The sequence below is a fragment of the Squalius cephalus genome (assembly GCF_949319135.1).
Source record: "Squalius cephalus genome assembly, chromosome: 3".
In the NCBI taxonomy this organism is placed as follows: Eukaryota; Metazoa; Chordata; class Actinopteri; order Cypriniformes; family Leuciscidae; genus Squalius; species Squalius cephalus.
This window is the reverse complement of record NC_137124.1, coordinates 27,219,959-27,242,357: the sequence shown is the minus strand read 5'-3', so window position 1 is coordinate 27,242,357 and position 22,399 is coordinate 27,219,959. Positions and strand designations below refer to the sequence as shown.

The 22,399-nt window shown below is 38.0% G+C and overlaps 2 protein-coding genes across 3 annotated transcripts in view; one reads left to right on the top strand and one right to left on the bottom strand.

Annotated features, from left to right (window-relative positions):
• otog (otogelin) overlaps nt 1-8,468 on the top strand; it is a gene marked incomplete at its 5' end in the record, with an annotated part of 41,606 nt that extends 33,138 nt beyond the window's left edge. The window contains 13 exons of the mRNA XM_079865815.1: nt 55-264; nt 615-719; nt 805-909; nt 1,105-1,206; nt 1,691-1,789; nt 1,969-2,009; nt 2,146-2,221; nt 2,317-2,495; nt 2,574-2,678; nt 2,964-3,083; nt 4,004-4,049; nt 6,485-6,564; nt 6,650-8,468. Coding sequence (XP_079721941.1) covers nt 55-264; nt 615-719; nt 805-909; nt 1,105-1,206; nt 1,691-1,789; nt 1,969-2,009; nt 2,146-2,221; nt 2,317-2,495; nt 2,574-2,678; nt 2,964-3,083; nt 4,004-4,049; nt 6,485-6,564; nt 6,650-6,850 — 1,469 coding nt within the window. The 3' untranslated portion in view covers nt 6,851-8,468. The remainder of the gene's footprint in view (nt 1-54; nt 265-614; nt 720-804; nt 910-1,104; nt 1,207-1,690; nt 1,790-1,968; nt 2,010-2,145; nt 2,222-2,316; nt 2,496-2,573; nt 2,679-2,963; nt 3,084-4,003; nt 4,050-6,484; nt 6,565-6,649) is intronic.
• A 204-nt stretch (nt 8,469-8,672) lies between these two features.
• On the bottom strand, nt 8,673-22,399 carry tnnt3b (troponin T type 3b (skeletal, fast)). Of its 2 annotated transcripts, XM_079867464.1 has the most exons (13): nt 22,238-22,399; nt 20,565-20,607; nt 19,622-20,446; nt 17,751-17,912; nt 15,499-15,516; nt 14,534-14,552; nt 14,331-14,376; nt 14,116-14,232; nt 13,302-13,493; nt 13,086-13,198; nt 12,896-12,986; nt 10,895-10,935; nt 8,673-9,016 (listed from the first exon to the last, which is right to left on the bottom strand). In XM_079867464.1, exons 3-13 carry the CDS (start codon nt 19,740-19,742, stop codon nt 8,980-8,982), a joined length of 957 nt encoding a protein of 318 aa, XP_079723590.1. In that variant the 5' UTR covers nt 19,743-20,446; nt 20,565-20,607; nt 22,238-22,399; the 3' UTR covers nt 8,673-8,979. The 2 variants fall into 2 exon arrangements, with proteins under 2 accessions (XP_079723590.1, XP_079723591.1); XM_079867465.1 differs by lacking the exon at nt 15,499-15,516.

Genomic DNA, 22,399 nt, shown 5'->3' with positions numbered 1-22,399 from the left:
TCTGTTTAAGGGCATTTAGCTGTTAATAATTTGTGTTATGATATTTGTTTGCAGCATGTACTGATAGTTTTGGAACCCCACGTGCACTTGGGGAGGTGTGGAAAGCTTCCCTTGATGGCTGCTGCATGTATAAGTGTGAGAACGACAGCATAGTGCCGGTGGAGTATAACTGCAGTAACATCCCTCAGCCAGTATGTACGCGTACAGGAGAGATTACCATCAACCTTGCAGATGAGAGCAGCTGCTGCCCTCACAAAGCCTGTGGTCTGTTATACAATTATTTCACACATTAATTATTTCACTATAAAAGGGCTGGGCAGAATTATGGTATATTCTACATACCTTGTACATCCATCACATTAAAATAAGACAACGCCTCTTTCATTTTTATGATTTAAGTCACTAGATTTTCCACAACAAAAAGAACATCGTAATGGAATTTCTAAGACTTTCTGAAGTTGAATTTCCAGCCAAATGACTCAAAATTTTCAAACTGCCCAACACAATTTGGCATTGTACATGTTAATGTATATAATGTATTTGTATTATTTTACTATTACTTAATAAGTTGCTTTATGAGGTTGTTTAATTCGTGCTTAATTGTTTTGCGACAGTTTGTAATCAGAGTATGTGTGAAGCAGCTCCTACGGACTGTAAATATGGGGAGAAGCTGGTGTCATATTATAGGCAGGACTCCTGCTGTCCAGAATACTTATGTGGTGAGTTTGGACATATTTTGTTGTGTATTTGAGTCTGTGTACTTGTGCATGCGAATGAGTGCTGTTTTTTATTGTCTTTTTTCAGAGTGCGATCCAGATCAATGTGTCTTGGACATTCCTGTTTGTCGTGAGGATCAGACATTGATCGCCACTCGTGCAGAAGGCAGCTGCTGTTTGGCACACATCTGCAGTAAGTCATTACCATTAATGTTAAAATCACCATTTGACTTTCTTTCCTCTATGGAACAAAAAGTGATCAATTGTACACAATATATATTTACATTCCACTCCTTTAGAAGTCTTCCAGCCTAACATTTGACAGGCATGTAATGTATTAAAATTTAAAGTGATTTTTTTATTATTATTGTGTCTATTATTGTGTTAGTGTGTGACAAATGTTCTGAGGCAGCTCCAGTGTGTAAAGATGGAGAACTGCTGATTGTGGACACAAACAGCACAGAGCACTGCTGTCCAGTTTATCACTGCTGTGAGTACAAATACATGATTAAGTACATACATTTTTCTTTCTCTGTGGTAAATTCAGCCAACAAAAGCAGTTAAAGTGATAGTTCACCCAAAAATGAAAATGTACTCACCCTCAAGTTTTTCCAAACCTGTATAAATGTATTTCTTCTGCTTAAAACAAAACAAGATATTTTGAAGAATATGGGATTAAATATTATCAAAGTATCTTCTTTTGTGTTCAGCAGAAGAATGAAATTCATACAGGTTTGGAATAACTTGAGGGTGAGTAAATGATGAAAGAATTTTACTTTTTGGGTAAACTATCCCTTTAAGAATGTTGTGGAGCTTATAGTAAGCCAGTAACAGTAGGACAATACCAATACCAACAACCATTATATATACGCAGTAGAACAAGTAGCCTAAACAGCCCTCAAGCTCGACAAAACACCACATTAACTGAAACGGTGAAGTGTTATTTTAACTATGCTGTGTGTTTATGCATCCAGTGTGTGAGACCTCTCAATGCTTAGACGTCACATGTCCAGTTGGCATGGCAGTAGTTTCCACAAGGATTCAAGAACAGTGTTGTCCATCGCAGACATGTGGTAAGTCCACCAACTCAATAACAATGTGGTTGAGTAGTATTTGCATTAGTGTCTTTGTTCATGTATATCAGCGTGAGAGTGCATCAGTACGTGTGTTGCTTGTCTGTGTCTGTTAAACTCTGCTAAAGAAACAAATGTGTGTGTGTTTCTGAAAAGACTAAAGCTCCTCTCTCTCTTAGAATGTGCGTGTGAGAAAATCCTTCGTCCTAAATGTTCTCTGGTGAGTCTCCAGAAATGAATATATTCAAATGACCATGTATATTTTGCTTACATTTTATTATTCCGTTATTTGTTTGTGATCAGGCTGTTGTTTGACTGGTTGGTTCATATCTGATATCAGGTGTATTGTGTTGTAGGGGGAGAGCATGCAGTTAGACAGAACGTTTCTGTCTGATCCTGAAAACCGATGTGCCTGCAAAAGATTTGTGTGTGGTGAGAACACACCTCTGTCTAAAATGCTCTGAAAATAAAATATAAATAAATAATAAAATATTTTTGTATGTGTGCTTTTCTCTGTGTATTTATAGTGAGAGAGGCAGTGTGTGTGGATGGGGAACGGGGAGTGATGCGGCCGGGGCAGACACTGGTAGAGCATCGTGATCAGGGTGTGTGTTACACCACACAGTGCACACACACACTGGACTCTGCCACAGGTTTCTATGTCCTCAAAGCCACTGGCACTAACTGCACTGCACGCTGCCATCCTGTGAGTATTTTAAATGCACAAAGACACGCACACTAGCCAAACTCAAAATACCTCCTAACTGTGTTATGTGTTCAACAGTACCAGCTATACATCCCTCCTAAAGACCCCAGCAGCTGCTGTGGTGTGTGTAAGAACATTTCTTGCCTGGTCCGGGGTGAAAATGGATCTGTAACTATGTACAAGGTGATGTTGACCTTGAGGGTTTTTTTTTTTTTTTTTTCTCTCTTATGAGTCTCTTATGCTCACTAATGCTGCATTTATTTGATCAAAAATACATAAAGACAGTAATATTACAATTTAAAAGAACTTATTTTAAAAATATATTTTAACGTAATTGAACATCAATAATAATTGATAAGAATGGAGCACCAAATCAGCATATGAGAAGGATTTCTAAAGGATCATGTGACACTGAAGACTGGAGTAATGGCTGTGATGTGAACGTATTCTCTGTGTTCTCCTCTCCAGCCAGGGCGTAGCTGGGTATCTGACTGTATGCGCTATGACTGTTCGGACACTCTGTCAGGACCTGTGCTCATCTCCCACCCCTACAGCTGCCCCCCCTTCAACGAAACAGAGTGCATGAAGGTGATTTCGCTCTCCTTAATAAACATGAACCCAAATAATACATCAAGTACAGCTATGACACATACAAACACTTGTGGTAACACTTTATTTTGATGGTCCCTTTTGAACATTCTGTTAACTTTAAGCAACTACATGTCAACTAACTCTCATTAGAGTATTAGTTCACTGTCTGCTTATTATCTGCTAACTCTTTATTGTGATGGTCCTCCAACAGACACTCTACTAACCTTATGCGCCAGAGAAACAAGTGCGCAATCTTTAGAATATTGTCTTTGAACTTCCGTTTTAGCGGTGGCTCTGTGTATTTCCATGGCATCGCTGTCGAAGAGTAATTAGCTGGTGAAGTGGATTTACTTATTGTAGAGTTTAACGAAAGTTATTACGAGTATTGTAATGTCTAAAGCAGATGTCTTAAAATATGTCAGTAGACCGGGAAGATTTTAAAACGGGCAGATCATTCATAAATACGTAAGATCGCTGTGGAAATACAAACCGGAAGACAACAAGCGCCACGCTTAAAAGGGGTGGAGCTACATAAGGTCTATAAATAACTTTGCAACTACATGTCAACTTATTCTAATCCTAACCCTACCAGTCTACTAACAGTCTACTATTACTCTAATGAGAGTTAGTAGACATGTAGGTGCAAAGTTACTTATAGTCAACAGAAAAGGTCCCTGAAAATGAAGTGAAACCACACAAGTAAGTGACAGAGATGTACTACATGGACTTAGAACTAATACATAGACATAATCATGTGGTCCTGAGTCAGTGGTTACACAGTGGTTCCATACTTTCACTGACTTCTTCCATTGTGCCAAAAGATATACAACATGTCATTAAGCAAAATGTGTCTAGCAAATAACGGTCACTTCTGTTTGATCCTGGCTAAATTTTTCAAAGTGTTCATCTTGTCTTAGATCGGGGGCACCGTTGTGAGTTACATGGATGGGTGCTGCAAGACATGTGAGTACAGAGGTCACATTCTTTCGTTCATCTCTACTCTTATTATAACAAGAAACATGGGCAATGTTACCATTTAAAAGCTACATCTGTTTCTTTCTCAAGTCATTTGCACTCAGTATGTACCGAATGAAAACAACAGTGCCACGGCTATAATCATGTATCACCATTTAAGTTCTCTATTGATATGACACAGTACTTTTGTTCTGTACCAGCAAGGTAAAGGGCAAAATTCATAAACCTAAATCAGTATAGAAAGGTGTCACTTCCGAGAATTCACTTGAACAGACAAGAAAGGCATTGTGTAGAAGCACTGACATGCACACAACAGCAAAAAGTTAATTTCTTGCATCAGTGTAACGTTCTGTAACAATCTCTCCAGGCGCTGCAAACTCCCTGTTCCCCTTCTCTGTTAGCCCTTTGAAACCCACAGTTAGCACAAACTGTGAACAAGGTACCTGATACTAACATCAGACCTCAAGGCTCGCCATCACCATTGTTGAATTCCAACAATGTACTCCCCCTATTCAAACAATACAGGACTCTCAACAGATTTGAACATAACTGCTCATTGAAGGCATTTATACTTCTAGTTACTTTTCTCCCAGATGTTTCTTGGAAGCAGCTAAATCTTTCCCCATTTTGCTCTGTCGGGCAGTGCATTGTTGATTGCCAACAATGTACTGTTGGTAGTGGCCAGTTAGAGAGTTTCTGTAGCTCTGCATGATTCAGAGTGCTTAGGCTGTAGCCTCTAATCATATAGTATGTGTAGTTTGTGGTAATGGGGTGTTTAGTAATGTTTTGAGTGATATGGCAACAGTAGCAATACAAAGCACTTTTAACATACAGTTTTGCCACCTTTTTTTGCCACAATACTCAAACCATTACAGCTTCTTCTCACTACTGATCTATACTTTTTATTGGAAAATCAAGTATCGGGGCTCATTTGAGTTTTTTTTTTTTTTTTGCTTTTGAGGTGGTGGAAAAGCATTGGGCCTCATTCACCAATATCTTCCTAAGAATTTTCTTAAATTTGTACTTAATAAACGTCCTAAGAAAAGTCTACGTCGGATTCATGACGTTCTTAAACGACAGAATTGTTCGCACCTGTGTTCTTAGGATTGATGAATCCCACAGTTGATCCTAATTAGCATAAGTAAACGCCCCGCAAATTCCCATACAAGGACATGACACTTCAGGGCCGTGTGCAAGAAAAGATGGAGAATGTCCAAAAGACGCACAGACGGTGGTGGTCCACCGATCACCAAACGAAAAAAGAACTTCAGTAATTCTGAAATAGAAATTCTACTGCAACAGGTAAATGCCAAACGAGGCATAATATTTGATTTAATCAGCTTAATTGCTGATTTAAATTGCAGTGTTAGTGTTTCTTTGCATACTATGATTTTTTTTTCCAACAAATGATCAGAAATACATTACAGTAAAATACTATCATTGTAAACGACTGTAGAATTAAATAAAATGCAGTAACCAATTATTTGGAGCAAACTGTCATCACTCAAATGTGCGTAAGAGTGCTCTTGAGTGTGCGTAGATTTTGTTCTTAGCTAAGAACAAATCCAAGATAAGGAAACATTAGTGAATGTCAGAATCTTCGTAAAAAGTGCGTAAGTGTGGTTCAAGAACACATTTCTTCGTAAGAACGGTTGGTGAATGAGGCCCATTGATCTTGAGTACAAGCAAATTCATGTGATCTTAATATTTTCAGTAGATGAGTAGTTTTATAGTGATTATTTATCAGCTAAGTGGGGAAAGAATTGTATTTCCGCTGTCAGGTATACAAGTAACAGTCATTACAATCTTGCAAAGTTAAAGCCTTTAATTTTAGAGGAGGATGTAAATTTGTTATTTGTTATGTAAAAAGATGTTATTTATTATTGAATCTACCAAAAATCTGTTTATCCTCCGTAGAATACATTTTTATTGAATTGGAAAATGAATGTAATCATCCTGCTGTTAGCTGTGGTCTTGAACCAGATTAAAATAATAGTTTTATATGTACTGATGCCATCTACCATTAGAATTAATCTTAATTGTTATTCAGCTTCATCCTTTTCAGACAGATTACACTATTTTCACTTTCTCAAATGAATATTATCTAATGCATAATCAAGCTCATGCTGAATGCAAAGATTACTTTATAACCTGAGTCAAGCCATCCAGCGACGTTGCTTGAAGTGGTATCCCAGCAGTTTTCTTGAGAAATACACTGTTTTCAATAACTTTTCATCACGGTAAGCAATTAAATAGTTGAAACATCATCTTAGCAACAGGAAATCAAGCATATAACAAACAATTGAATGAGAATCTAACAGAAATGCTTGAATCTTAAAATGCTTGCATAGGGAGAGCAGAAGTTATTTTTCATTAAATGAATTAGGATGAAAAAGGTCATTCATTGACTCCTCATGCTGTAGGTAAAGAGGACGGGAAGTCATGTCAGAAAGTCACAGTGAGGATGACAATTAGAAAGAACGATTGCCGTAGCAACAGACCGGTGAGTTCATTTCAGAATGTACCTGTTATAATTTGGCTCTAGTTTGGCTGTAAAAGGGCTCACATTTTGTCTGTCATGTTCACAGGTCAACATAGTGTCATGTGATGGGAAGTGTCCGTCTGCGAGTATTTATAACTACAACATCAACACATATGCACGCTTTTGTAAGTGCTGCAGAGAGATGGGACTGCAGCGGCGTTCAGTCCAACTCTACTGCAGTGGAAACTCCACGTGGGTCAGTTACACCATACAGGAACCTACCGACTGTTCCTGTCAGTGGTCATAAACCCTAAACCATAATAACAGAAAGTGTTACTTATCATTCAACTTGAACGTTAAGATCTAGTGTTGTAAAGTGTCTTTTTTCTCCATTTCCCAGAGCAGAATATATAGTTTGTTCTATCAAAATTCTCAAATATTTCAGAAAATGGTATAAACTGCATGGCTGCATGTTTGAATTGTAAGTAATGTGGAAGCACGTGAATCAGTTACAGTAACAGTAATGATACTAGCTTTGTGCTCCTGTTCTGTATATATGGAATTCTACAACAGAGAACGCTGAAATAAAGTTGTATTTAGATGCTTTTCTACAGGTAATGTTACTTCTTAATGATCTGAATATAATGTGATTCGACAAGTTATATAACAATCACATGTTTATTGAATAATTGACCTTATGCTGTATTTTGAGCACTTTATTTATTTATTACCATATAAGAACAATTGCTTCACTCAAAATACAAGATTTTTTACACGATTTATGATTTATGAAGCACAGCGGCTGATGCAAAATACATTTTTATCTTCGTGATCTGATATACATTATTGCGAAGTCAACATAAATTAGCTTTATTCACTATGGCACATTTTAAGAACAGCTTTAGATTTTTTTTGTGAAATACTTAGTACTGACTTAAAACTGAATATGTGAAGTTCCTGTTTTTATATCTGTGTCCACAGTATTGCAATGTTGCATCTATAAAATGCAAACGGACGGTCATAATGAATACCTCTGTATAGACTCAATGAATTATTTTATGAAGTGAGTCCTTTTTAGGTTCTTGGTTTAACATTGTACCTGCTGAAGAATTGCAACATTCATAATATGCTTAGTTTTTTGTACCATACTATATGTATATTTACATTTTCAATAAAAATCTTTAGAAAATGGGTTCATTCTTGTGGAGGAACTGCAGTTTCACTGGCTGTGCTAGTGGGCATGTAGCCTTCTGATGCTTCTTTGCAGCCAACATGCATATCAACTAGTATTTCATGTTATCGCAGTAGATGTTTTCCAGTTCCGATTCGTTTTTGGAAGGTTATCATGGGCGTATATTTTTTTTCTTGTCTACTGGCCAATCAGGCAAACACTGTTGCCATGACATAATTTTCCAAGCTCCAGCATACTACGACTCATTTAGCTGTGTACTAAAATATAAGGTTTCATTAGTTAACTAATTTAGTTAATGAACTAAGGATGAACAATACGTCTACAGCATTTATTAATCTGAGTTAATGTTAATTTCAGCACTTACTAATACATTATTAAAATCAATTAGTATTTGTTAACATTAGATAATGTACTGTGAACAAACAATGAACTACTGTATTTTTTATTAACTAACATTAACAAAGATTAATAAATACTGTAACAAATATATTCCTCATTGTTAGTTCATGTTAGTTAATGCATTAACTCATGTTAACAAAGACCTTATTCAAAAGTGTAACCGGATATTTAGGTCTGTTTATAGATAATAATTATTACTTCTCATCTCATACTGCGATTGATATTTGTACAAATGTCATCAGAAAATTGGGGGAAATGGAGAACTGTTTTACTTTTTAAAGATTTCTCATTAAATCATCTTTTGGGGGGAAATGACATCCGAACTCTTATTGGTTAGACCATCAATCTGCAAATATGAAAATGCATGGGAAGACAGAACAGTCTGTTCGTTTGCCATAGAACTGGTTTGTAGTCAACTCAGATTCATCATGAACATGTCAACTAAGTCAGAAGGCTTAGCAGGTTCATATTCAGTTTGATTGAATGTTTCAGCATCAGAGTTTCTCAGTATAAAGGAAACACGATCAATTCTAGCATATCAGTCTTGAAGAATATTTTATTGAACTGCCAGATGCAACAGATAAAGCTGGCGAGCCAAACATTATTTACAAAAACGGAAGGTGAGAACCTAAAGACATAGCAAGAGGAGAAGTTCCTACTACAACTACTGCTAAGACCGGACAGTGTTAATGTCACGCAGGTGGTGGTGGTGGACCGCCTTTGATAGCCTCTGGTAAAATGCAAATGGTGGGTGGGATCAGAGATGCCTGCTGAATGAAGGCATAGATCGAAGACGCAGGCAACAGGCATGTCTTGACCACAAGTGTAGATTTCTCCATGAACGCTTACTTTCTGCGGCGAGCAGCAGCACCCTTCTTGGAGCTGAATATCAGACAAAGAAAGAGCGAGTTAGCGGTGCTGATCTTTACTGACCTGCTGGTAGACGACTGAGAACAACACCATACAGGACAGGGCTCCATTTTTTATTTTACGTACAATCGCATAAGTGATGATTCTGCTGTTTTTACTAACATAAAGCCCTTTTAAATCCTATTGTTTTCCAGTCCAGTTCTCAGTCAGGTCCTGCAGGATGTTCCTCTCTGCTTCTCGTGTCCACACAAAGTTTGACATGCACATTGAACTGAAAAATTGCTCACACCATGCAGGACTTACCGCCCTTTCTCTGAGCTCTGTCAGTTTGTTAAACAGGCCTGTCTTAGTCTTAAATGTTTATCACCGCAGCAGCTGATACACATCATATTTACATCACTCATTACCTCATGTATACCAAACACATTAATCACAGTTCAGATTTGATGGCACCAATGAAAAATAAGCCAGATCTGGAATAGACAAGTGCTTCATAGTGCCACTTAGGCTGTGCTATGTGTTGCATGTTGAGAGATAAAAGAGTGAGCTTTATTTTTCATTGTCTGTAAATCCTTTCAGAAATCAAGTACGTTTACACGCACAATTATAATCAAGCTACGCGGCCAGTTTATGACGTTGGAAGGGGTGTGTCGATTTGAAACGGATGGAACTATGATCTATAGTAGAGATATCAGATGATAAATGCAAGTCACTTGTCACAGTTGTCTATCGGAGCATGAGCACAATGCCGAGGCCAACGGTAGTTCGATTCGTGAATTCACTGGAAGAAGCCGATCTACATTATCTGGGTAGTTCAACTTCACAAAAACTGGACTGGCATGATTTCGACATTTAAAAAAGATGAAAAAATTGCTTTATTCCGAATGAAATGTAACTCAAATGCATGTAAACGTACTCAGAGAAGACTGCAGAGAGCGTTTGCTGTCTGACTAGGGGAGACAAAACTCATTCAGCTCTAGAGAAACTCACTCTCAAAGGCTTCAAGCTTCAGTAAGTCTGTCACAATGCTACAAAAATGTCCCACATACTTACCATCTCTACCACAGCTTCAAGCCTATAGCCCTATATCAAGTTTTAGGACATGTTTTGTAAAGTCTTGCTGCCATTGACAGTCATATGCGTTTTATCCAATATGACTGGCAGCTTGTGTGTGACAGTGTCTTTGAGAGTTTTCATGGGGTGTGAAAATGATTAGAGAATTCAATCAGTAATATTAGAGTAAAGTAGTCAGTCCATCCGTGGCAAGGAGCTACTTACTGCTTCTGCAATTCATCAATGCGGTTTCTGAGAGAGATGACCTGAAAACAACACATGAGCGTTTTTAAACCTGCCAGATCATACCTTAACCACAGGATCCTGGATTGTGACAGCTGTCCTCTACCATCGAGTGCTGACAAACACACACAAATCATTCTGGCTTGATGCTCAGGACTGGCTGAAGTCAAGAGCTGGTATAAAGCAGCATTGTGTGGGCATGTCACAGGCATGTGTGTTCTTCCTCAGCAAGACGGTATTGAGCTCAAACAATCACACACACTTACCTGCGAGAGAAAACATCTTGGAAGATCAGATGCTTAATGACACTACATACGATATTCATTTAACCATGAAGCACATCTCTACTGGACAGTATCTAGGTTGTTGGCATGGTGGTTTGATTCAGCTGCTGGTGGTAAAGAGATCAACTTGTTGTGAAGGCTCTAACCATAGACTCTCTTTTTAGGATTTGACCATTCACCTGTGGTCTGAATCGACCTTTTTCGCAGAAGCCACGGAGACCAGAGAGTCTCATGCATGCAGACCATGCTGTCACGTCTCTGTTGCTGACCAAAGCCCGATGCTTAGCTTCCTATATTTCCAGTTACTCACTATTTACTGAGCTCCTCCACTCTCTTACGCTGGGTTGTAACCTGCAGAACACCAGAACACAGCTGAGACCTGAACTACCACACACACGTACTCTGAATCACCAGCACAGACACACTCAGACCTGCTCTCACACACATTGTGACTGATATGTTCATGTTCTTTTAATGTCAAGCTAACCTATTTATGCGAATGACTGAATGTTAATATTAAGTTACTTACATTTTAGACAGTATATTGCTAAATAGTTACTTATGGCGCAGTCACATTTACCATTTCACGAGCAAAAGGAGAAGAAGAAGTATTCCCCAACACAGATGAGGTTCTGCAATGGGTTCGTCACATACTGACGCGTCTTGACCAAACGGCAATATACGACGAAAAGGGTACCCCTAAAACGTCCATATGAGACGAAGACATAAGCGCACCAGCAGCGCCTCTTAGCGGTACCCTAACGCATACCTAAACCTACCCATAACCCGAATAGTCACATACGGACGTTTTAGGGGTACCCTTTTCGTCGTATATTGCCGTTTGGTCAAGACGCGTCAGTATGTGACGTTTGGGGGTGAGACTGTGTTGGACTTGAATTCGCTGTGCTGACCAACAGACAGCTGCTTCATTTGAAAGTGACCTATTGATAATAGACAATGGACTTTTTTTGCTAACAGGATTTTGTGCTGGTCAAATAGGTCCACATGTCCATTATCTGTTGTCAATAGGGTAGAGAATTTGCATGACCAACTTCAACATGAGCAAAATCTGAATGGGGAACTTTTTCACCCTCTGATGAAAGGTGTGGTCACATTTACAGTTGCTTGACAAAATTTTGCAGGCAAAATCCTATATGACCTATTTAAGGAATCACTGAAAAATCCCCACCACATATGTGCAGACTTTCTGTCTGTATTGCAGTGTAACACAACCAAATTTGAGGACTAAATTGATAGTTCACCCAAAAATGAAAGTTTAGTCATCATTTACTCATTGTCATGTTGTTCCAAATCTGTAAGATTGACTTTCTTCTGTGTTGGGCAGGATAAGCATCTCAGTCACCATTAGTCTCAAGTAGCCAGACCTTTGCTTAACAACATATGGTCTGCACTCTATAGCCACTGTAATTGGGCAATGACCGCCCACAAAGACAGGAAGAGGACGTCTGATTGACATGTAAAGTGACCAATCAATGTTTTGTCTTGTTGTTACAATAAAAGCAAATACTTTCATATTTACCTGCATAATCCGCATATTCCCTTATTAGTAAAATACTTCACCTGATCTTCTGTTATAGATGTGAGAGGGCACAACTAATAAAATGGGTTGGCCAAGCTCTCGTCGGTAATCATGCAAACAAATCTCTTTTAAATTCAACTAAGTGCCTCAAACAAAACGTGTAGAAGTCAGCCAATTAGATCAGACTTTTGCCTTCTCGAAAGTTGTTTCCAGTTTTGTTTGCCATATGCATCAGACGTAAACGTGGTGTGCGTGGTCCATGGGCATGACATCTGAGGCTGAGAGTAAGTCACCATTGACTTTCATTGCATCTTTTTTTTTGCATACAATGAGAATGAATGGTGACTGAAATGGTCATCTCTTTTTGTATCCCATTCACTCGTAAAAATAACGGTTCCAAAAGATGTTTTTCGCAGAGATGCAAGAAGAACCATTTTGGAATTCTCAAAGAACCTTTCAGTGAACAGTTCTTAAAACAACAATTTAAATAAACTAAAACAAACTTTGAACCTTTTTCTAATACAAAGAACCGTTTGTCCAATGCAAATGTCCCATGGATGTCAATGGGTTATCATGGAACCACAGATACCAGTAAATGATTTTCATTTTTGGGTCAACTATCCCTTTAAGATATTAAGTGTGTCCAGGTTACAGTTGACAAAGTAGTGAATCTCCCCTAGTAAAACAAATGTAGGTCATAATAAAATATGTCAAGTAAATTAAGTTTATAGACATTGTATTGTGAAAATGGACATTAGAATGCTTCCTCACCTCATACTTCTGCCTCTTGAGTTTCTCGAGGTGCTCAAACTTCTCAGCTTCCAGGGTGTACAACCAGTCCCACAGCTCTTTGGCTTTCTCCCTGTACACACACATATACACCAAAACACATTTAGAATTTAGATACTAACTATGTTTCATCAGGCCTATAGGCTTAGAGTTGTCAGGTATTTGTGCTGACCTCAGCTTGTCCTCATTGAGATGGTCAATATTCAGAGGCTTGCGTCTGTCTGCCAGAATCTTCTTCTTCTTCTCCCTTTCAGTTTGCTTCTTACCTCCCCTCTTTGAGTCAGCCTGTTTTTATCAGCACACAAACACAACACATTTCACAATCATATACTGTACTCAGAGTGATGATGAACAGAATCAGAGTTGGGGCTGATAGAAAGCTCCGGACCTTCTGCAGGTAGCTGCTGTACTGGGAGCCCATGTTGGACAGGGCAGACTTCTTCTTGGCATCTTCATCTGCCCTCTTCTTAGCATCCGCCTCCTCCTTCCTCAGCCTCTCTTCCTCACGTCTCGCCTGGCGCTCCTTGTCCTTCTCAGCGCGGATCCTCTGCTGCTCAGCCCTCTCAGCCCTACGTTTCTCCTACACACACACAGATATCAATATGTCCATTATAATATCCTGATACACAGGATTACTCAATTCTGACTGGTCAATCACAGCATTCCCTTAAATTTGTCATTGTCCAAAGCAACGCTGTACATCATTCTGCTTATCCAGGTCAGTGTTATTTTAGGATTATTTTTATACTACCGGTATTATAATATTTATTAATATTTTTAATTAGCTTTTTTAATTTTTTAAAATATATATTAGTTTCATTTTAACTTTAGCTTAAATGTTAGTCATTTTGTTGTCTGCTTTTGTCATTTTTATTAGTTTCAGGGATTTTTAAAAATATTACTATTTTATGGATATTTCAGTTTTAGGTTTAGTAATTTTAGTAGGCTATTTTAACTTTTATTATTGTATAAAACCAACCTTTATGCGTCTCGTTTTTCTATTGAAAATGGACTTCAGTGTTAATTTTGTGTTTGTGTTTAGTCTTGTTGATAGGCTGATTGTGTTGTACATTGTAACGGACTATTTTAAGATAATAAACAGGTAAGATTATAAAATAATTTGAACTCAAATCAATATTTAAAATCCACATACTTATTGTTGAGTCATGTAATCAGGGAGCTAATAGACAGCGACCACTCACAATTCTATCTTTCAGAGCAATAAGCTCCTCCTCCTCTTTCTTCCTGCACTCAAAGTGGGCATCAATCAGGCCCTGCAGCTCAACGAGATCCTTGTTTTGACGCTTCTTCTGGATATCCTGTTTGCACACACGGAAATATGACCTCAAACATGTATTTGTGCAATGTTTAATACGTAATCTAATGTAACCAACAATGACATGCACTACTTGCTTACATCAAAGTCCACCTTATCCCCGTCAGGGATCTTTGGTGCACTTGGTCTGAAGGGAATGAAAGCAAAATTTGTTTTAATGGCATTCTGGGTATCACATAACTTCATCAGCTCCTCAGGAAAACTCAAAGCATGTTGTATTGCATCACAGCATTGAAATTGGCTGCTCAGCTGTAAAAAACTGTTTAGTGGACAATACTACTTACTTGAACTTGGGCTTTTCATCTGTTATGAAAAATAAAATAAAAAAGGGAAAGGGATATGTAACATGGTTAGAGATGTTTTAAACAAGCTCAGTCAACAATCAGTGGGAATTCTGTTAGCCATATCCATGAACATGGAGTTACTCAATTCAATGTAAATTTAAACTCTGTGCTGGTTTCTGTTACCCTGAGCTTTAAGAATGATGTATGTAACTTTTAGTGGCATCTTTACAAAGTTAAGAACGTATATTAATTTCAGCAATGTTAATAAACTGGGTTAGTTAGAAAGTTGTGAAACAAATAGTTGATCAAAACAAATCTAGCAGAATCATTGCACAAGAAATCAGATCATGAGGTGCTTATAAGTACATGAGTATAAACAGACAGAACTCCAGACAAGTGGACCATTCTCACTCTTCCAGGAATAAAAAAAAAAGCCTTGTGGAAAATATTCAGCTTTTTATCCTTCATTCATTTTCCCATCTCTGTTGACTAACAGCATCTAAATCTGAGTTTATTATATCTCTGGTCATCATGGACTTTTGACTAGACTCTGCAAGTGGGCTAGATAAGATGTTTAAGCCATTGCAATGCATCATAACAATTTGGCTTGACCCTCACACCAAAAACACAAGCATCAAGCTACACCCAGACCAGAAATTTTCAAGAAGGGAATTAAAAACTACCATCTTGTACTCCTTCTTCCACTGGTGTTGTGGCACATTCATGCAAAAAGAAGCAAAGCACAGAGCAATGTCAGCATTTCATATTCTTTCACCCTTGTTATTGACTAAATGTAAGGCAGCGTCAGTTTCAACCGACACTACAGGCCAGTTTTCTGTGAAAACTGAATATGATGTTGTATGGTTTTGGTCCTGATTTCACTATGCACCTTGCAGGCATTAACCCCCCTCCCCATGCCTTCTTTTTAATCAGAAATAACAAATACAAGAAAATGACAAACATACCTTCCTCTTCATAGGCCTCTGCATGCATCAAGCGTTGAAAGCAAGAGTAAAATAGAGAACATTAATGTTGCTTTATGTGCTTTTTGCTGCCCCAAGCAGGGCTGCGTGCTCAGAGGCAGAGTTCTGCTCAGCGGACACTCAAATTGAGGTATCAGCTTGAATCAGGATACATTGAAATTAAACATAAAAATGTATTAAACATAAAAAAATCACAATAAAGAATGAATGAATTAGGTTATCACTTTCAGTGGGACACCTCAATATGAGCAAGCTATATAACATAAGCTAAATAACAACATTTATATTGATGATCAATTTATATTAGCATACATATTATCATAAAACATTGCTTGGAATTTCAAAGTGGACAAAAAGCATCTTAACAATGGACAGAATCTGGTTTGACACGTTCAGCATTTTGCTTTTTAATTCAATAATTAAACTTGAAGACTGTATAAATACTGTAATATTTAATAATCAATATAATTCAGTGTGTGCCAAAGAGAGCCTTTCCCGTGTTAAGCCAGTGAAATTAGAGAAAATAATATTAACAGTGGCCCTTTTCGTCCCTTTGAAAATGTAATTGTGTATTTGGTATTTAAACATTAATATCAGCATCCTATGAATATCATGAAACACCATAGCAACTGAAACAGTTGCGTTTGTTGCAGAATTATTAAAACACATGCAATAGAATAGATTTTTCCTCAAGATGCAGCCTAGAGTAGCATTATGCTGGCGGCAACTCAGAGACAGTTCTGAATGCAGAAGAGTGCAATGAGTTTTGAGTCACAATCTGATAAGCATCATGGTTGCAGCGTAATTGGCAAGAGCAGGAGCTGGAATTTGATTTATTATCAGCTCAGGCCACCAGTGTTGGGGAAGCTACTATGAAACTGTTAGAACCGAGCTACTCCTAATGCTTAGTAGTTCATACAGTCAAGCTACTGGCTACCTTAAAAGGAACTACACTAGAGGACATCGGGGGGACAATACCATCTTTAATATATAAATTAATATTAATATATATATATTTTTTTTTTATACATTTAAATAATAATTTGTTTAATTTAATAAATAATAAAAAATTAAAAATAATCAAAATTTAATAAATGTAATATATATTTAATAAATAAGGATCCTAATTAGTGTGAGGCCATTTAACATGAACAGACAAAATTATCACTTAATTTTTATTAACAGTGACACAGTAAACAGCCGAACTGACTAAAAAAACAGTGATGAACAGCAGGACAGCTAAATACTGAATCGTTTATTGAATCAGTGAATCTTTTATTGTCAATCATTTACTGAACTGGTGAATATTTACATTGTACACTCTAAAAACTGCTGGGTTGTGTTAACCCAATTTTGGGTCAAATATGGTCTAACCCAACGTTGGGTTAAAAAAATGCAATTTAAAAATGGACAAATTGCATTTTGGACAAAATCAAAAATGGACAAAAATGCAATTTAAAAATGGACAAATTGCATTGGTTACATTAAAAATGTAAACCAACGGCTGGGTTTGTCCATTTTTAAATTGAATTTTTAACCCAACGTTGGGTTAGTCCATATTTGACCCAACATTGGGTTAACACAACCCAGCATTTTTTAGAGTGTAAATTTACAGGAGCAGTTCGAACGACTGGGACTTCCCAACATGACATATAAGAGAGAGGACCGTTTAGGAAGACAGTTTATGTGTTTGATTATTGACTTTTGACATAAAAAAGAGCAATGAAGTCTTTTTTTTTTGTGATACACCCAACTAAAAATATAGTTTAGAAGTGTTGCTAATCATTTTTGCTCTCCAACACTGAAGGCCTCTTAAATCCACTCTAAAGAAAGCTGCATTTTAGATGTGATGAGTGCCATGTCTGTCAGAGCTTAATCTTTCCAGCTCACTCCACATCGGTCTGCAAGTGAATTAGAATTGGAAAATATTCCTTGTTCATAAATTGAGAAATTGTCCAATTCTGAAACATAATTCAAATGCACCAGAAGGGACTGAAATGGCATGAATCTAAGCTCTGTCAACATCTGGTGTTACTACACCAGTCCCATAGTGGGCCTGAACGAAGAGGAGGTACCGCCAGTAGTGGTTAAAGTTTTGTAGGGTTGGAGGGGAAGTACTGGGGAACTACTGCTACATTAATGTGAATGATTTTTAAGTAGCAGGCGAGGTGCGCTGCCTATTTTTAGTTGTTTGGAGAAAATGGGAAGGATGAATGAATATTCATGCCACATACCTTCCTCATGCACCTCTGGCTCTGGTTCTGGTTCTGGCTCTGGTTCTGGCTCTTTTTCTGGCTCTGGTTCTGGCTCTGGCTCTGGTTCTTGCTCAGGCTCAGGCTCAGGCTCCGGTTCAGGAGCTGCCTCTGGAGCTACCTCTACCTCTACTACCTCTTCAGCTAATAATACATGATGCAGCAAGCAACCAGGGGAAGGAAGGTTGTCAAAAGTTAATGCGTTGCAGAGGAGGGAGCATTCAGAAATGGGAGATTAAGTATTGGTTAAAGTGTGTGAGTGAGAGAGAGAGAGAGAGAGAGAGAGAGAGAGAGAGAGAGAGAGAGAGAGAGAGAGAGAGAGAGAGAAAGAGAGAGTCAGTCATGTGTGAAATGTATAGGTGGCTATGGTAGCTAAGGATGGGATGGGATTGGTGGCTGAGAGGATCCACATAGCGGGAGAACCTGTTATGAAATGATGAGACCTTGAGACACCAGGGTTCCACATGCCAAATAAAATACCCACATGAAATGCCTTTGTTTTTCCCTGTTTGCCAAAGCCATTAATTAAAATATTCTAAAGTCAACTCTAACTACAACTGTGTTGGATAGGAAAATAAACTAGAATAAATTTCATACCTTGTGCACGGACAAAATTCACAAACTATCACCTCAAAACAAAGACAAAGCATCAAAACAACAGATTATTTTAATGACCTTTTCAACAGTCATACAATTTAGACCTTCAGGTTTCCACACTGAAGTATTCCAATCCGTTTTATGGATTCTGTGTAAAAGGTCATCAAAGGTCATGGCACCCTTCAAGCTGTGGGGGGCAGCACATGCTGGTTAGCTCCCATTAGTTCCCTTTCGAAAGGGAACTCGCACTGCTTCGATTGACGCTTTGGGGAACGCCTCAGGCGTGACAGGTATCTGAAATCACTATCAAATCACTGGAATCCTATTGACCAGCGACAGCCCATGCCATCATCACCGTGTGACCCGTAAGTATAAAAGGGGAGCTTTGCAAACATGACATTCACCTTATCGTCTGAAGGGACTGTTTGGAAGGCAGGCCCCGAGGCATGGCGAAAAGACGCAGTGTCTCAGTCCCTGTTCTCAGGGAACAGAGGTTACAGTCGTAACCTAGACGTTCCCTTTCGAAAGGGAACTCGCACTGCGTCGAACGATGCTTTGGGGAACGGTATACCAACGCCACCATGCTAAGGGGAGTGCCTGACAGTGGCAGTGACAACTGTCAGAACCAGCAAATTCAAATGAAATGCCAGAACCACTCACCCTCAGGTCACACTGAGCTGTCAGTGACAGCATTCCCTACGGTCATAGCCCAAGCTATACGCTTCACAGGAAACTCTCCATAAACTTTGTTTAATGAAAAGGCCTACCTGGGCCTGCTCAAGGGCCTAGGACCACAGCTTCAAATTAGAAGGGGTCCCTTCTAGCCTAACCTAACCCTAACCCTAATGTGGCTAGGGAACCCGAAGGAGCCCCAGCCTATCACTATTCATGTCAATCGACGCAGTGTCTCATCCCTGTTCTCAGGGAACAGAGGTTACAGTCGTAATCTAGACGTTTTCCCAGCATAAACATAATTAATATGCTTATTGTTTTGGTTTTCCTTATGATGAGTTACATGAAAAGGTTGACATTTGAAAGATCTTTGAATTAGGCAAAAATTAGTTAAGCAAAATCATTTTCATTTTCTGCTTTCAGTTAATTTATTTTCAGTTGACTTAGTTACAGCTTACTGCAGATAGTGTCAGGCAGTTTTAAACAAATAAGGAGAAATTGTGTTGAATTAGTATGTTGAAAGACTAGTTAATTTTCAAAACCATTTGGTTTGTTTTGTTGTAGTTTATTGTTGCTTATTTTACCTTCCTCTTCGAATTCTTCATATGCCAGAAAAGAAAGCAGTAAAGGAATACACAAATTAAAAAATGCTTTTTTTCTTTTCTTTTGTATTTTTTGGTACCATTGTATTTGTAATTGCATCATACATTAAACACATGCTGAGCCTTTTTTTAATGGTGTTCTGTGGAGTTAGTGCTCAGTTGGAGTTCAGTACAGAGCCACAGTAGCCAATTATTAATGTAAATTTAATAAAACAATTCCACTGAATTAATAATTTGGTCTGATCTCTGACCTAGCCTGACATGAGCATTTAACTCAGAGAACACCAGGAACATAAGCATCATTAATACTGCATTCAGCCACTGCTTGTGTTTGGCATGTCAGCCTCCAGAGATGTTTCTAAAAAAGCTCTCTGTAGGAGTGGCAGAAGGCAGTATGCTGGCATGAGATTCATGAAACAGCTTCCAGACAGCAGGTGGCACAATATCACTGATTACAAGCAAATTCAGGGCACAACTCTTGCATTGGATGTAAAAAAAAATTGAAATGTGTATTTTTTTTATTTTTTTTTTAATGAATTAAATTTAAATGCTGGATAGAGCAAAGCCAAACCTGCACAGATATGTCATCAAGGCTCTCTATACACAGAGTAATTACTGACATACCAAGAAAACATTGATGCTGACTGAAAAAAACAAAATATATATAATACGAACAAAAACGGAAATAGATATTAACTGGAAAAATGTGTACATATATACAGAATATAATGCACATATGATAGACTTCCTGTCTAGGGCATTTCTACAACAACTGCAATAATAATTTAAATTTAGAACTTACCCCCACTGAAAGAAGAGAGAGAGAAAGAAGAGTTATCGTTATTTTGTCTTGACCATAGAACATGAATAATAAAAATTAGCATGCTGAACAATAGAGTTTAATATTTAATGTCAGAATACTCACACGTCTTCTGTGTCGGACATGATGACAGGGAGCTGCTTTAGACCTATATGAAGCAGACAGGGAGATTGTTTGTACCACTGTGAGTTAATCGCAGACTTGACAGATGTGAAAGGCACCTCAACATGCTAAATATTTTAGGAAGCTTGTAATATTTCATGAGATCTTTTCATAGTCAACTATAAAAAACATTTGTATGTCTGAATACGCTTATGCTGACTTGAAATTATAAATGATCAAAGCAGGGCATGTTGAATCGGCAGAATTAGAGCTTAGATCACATATTCAACAGAATATCAACAGAATCAAACTCTGTAAATGAAATAAACCTGCTAAATAAAATCTTCATTCTAAAATTGTGATGGTTAAGTTGAGGTGTAATGTCTAAAAGCATCAAATTTCATTCATATTAGCTCAGTATAAAAACAGTTAAAGAAAAATGAAAAGTCCTGACCGTGTGTGTGTGTGTGTGTGTGTGTGTGTGTGTTTGAATATATGGTTTATGATAACACAAATGTGTATAATGACATGGGTATTACAAAGTAAACATGGTTTATGAGGACACTTCCTGTACTAAACAGTGTTTTTAATTTATTGGGTAGGTTTAGGGGTAGGGTTAGTGTAAGGGGATAGAATATACAGTTTGCACAGTATAAAAAACATTACGCCTATGGAAGCATCTACCAGATATCCTCGCTATCCTTCAAAATCTCTCTCTCTCTCTCTCTCTGTACTGTAATCTGGTGATTGTCAGCGTTGGTCGACACCTGTTGGTGCAGTGTGAATTGGCATTTAGCCTGTATAAAACTGTTCTTAAGCATGACGTGATTATATTACAGCTTGCATCTCTCTCTCTCTCTCTGTGTGTGTGTGTGCTGTGACTCATATCTCCAGCACAGCTGCAGAAGCATTTGGAGATTAACACATGATCATGTTTCCCAGCATCAGCTCTCTCTCTTTTTGACAGCGAGTCTCTGGTCCTGTCAGCCCTGCCTTATGTGGGCATAACTGTGTGCTTAAAATATTATGAGCCATTAAAGGAAAGAATGCTGGATTATTTATGTTTCTATTTTGACAAGAAACAAAGAGTGAATGCAGCATCACAACATAATGAATATAGTATACTATTATAATATGCATTGTATTAGCCTCAAAATGCCTCTAGTTAGTGTTTAAGACATAATTAGTGCATTGTTCTAATACTTCCACCCTGTTTGTGCTATTATCTGTTGACAGCTGTTAAGCCTCTATTGTCATAGTGGTGTCATTAGTGGTGATCTACAGGATAGGACAAAGAGGAAGCCAACGATGTGTAAATCCTAAATTGCATTGTGCTGGTTGATAATAGCCATTAGTCTGTTATCTACAGAGTGGCACACTGAGACAGAACCATCCCATCAACAGAGGTGCCCACACGCTCCCTAAAATCATCAAGGTCTATTCATTTAAGCCATCAACTGAAGTAAAATCTGTTAGCAGCATATTCCATTCAGCATAGTCAAAGTACATCATTTACAACAATTTACTATAACATGTGAGAGAGGGAAAAAACAGAATGACGATTTTAAAAGAAAAAAGCACCATTAGCTGTGGACAGACGGAGAGAACTTTCCACTCAGACTTGGCCCAGACATGTCTTTGAATTTCTGAAGATACCAAATCTTTAAAGCTCTTACCTCAGAAAAGGCGAAAGAAGAGAGTGTCTTGATGGCGAAGACGGGCTGTAAGGTTCTGCAAACCTTGAAACTTCTTAAGTCCTTGACTTATACTGATACTTGATCTTCTAAGGAGTCTCATTGGCTGAGGAGCTAAAGTGTGTGTGTGTGTGTGTGTGTGTG

What these genes read in the sequence shown, in the direction of transcription:
- tnnt3b (XM_079867464.1), bottom strand. Translation starts at nt 19,742, where the DNA reads ATGATGCAATTACAAATACAATGGTACCAAAAAATACAAAAGAAAAGA. An exon ending in GGGATAAGGTGGACTTTGAT is followed by an intron (nt 14,233 to 14,330) that starts GTAAGCAAGTAG and finishes GTGTGCAAACAG; the next exon opens with GATATCCAGAAGAAGCGTCA. An exon ending in CTCAATGAGGACAAGCTGAG is followed by an intron (nt 12,987 to 13,085) that starts GTCAGCACAAAT and finishes GTGTGTGTACAG; the next exon opens with GGAGAAAGCCAAAGAGCTGT.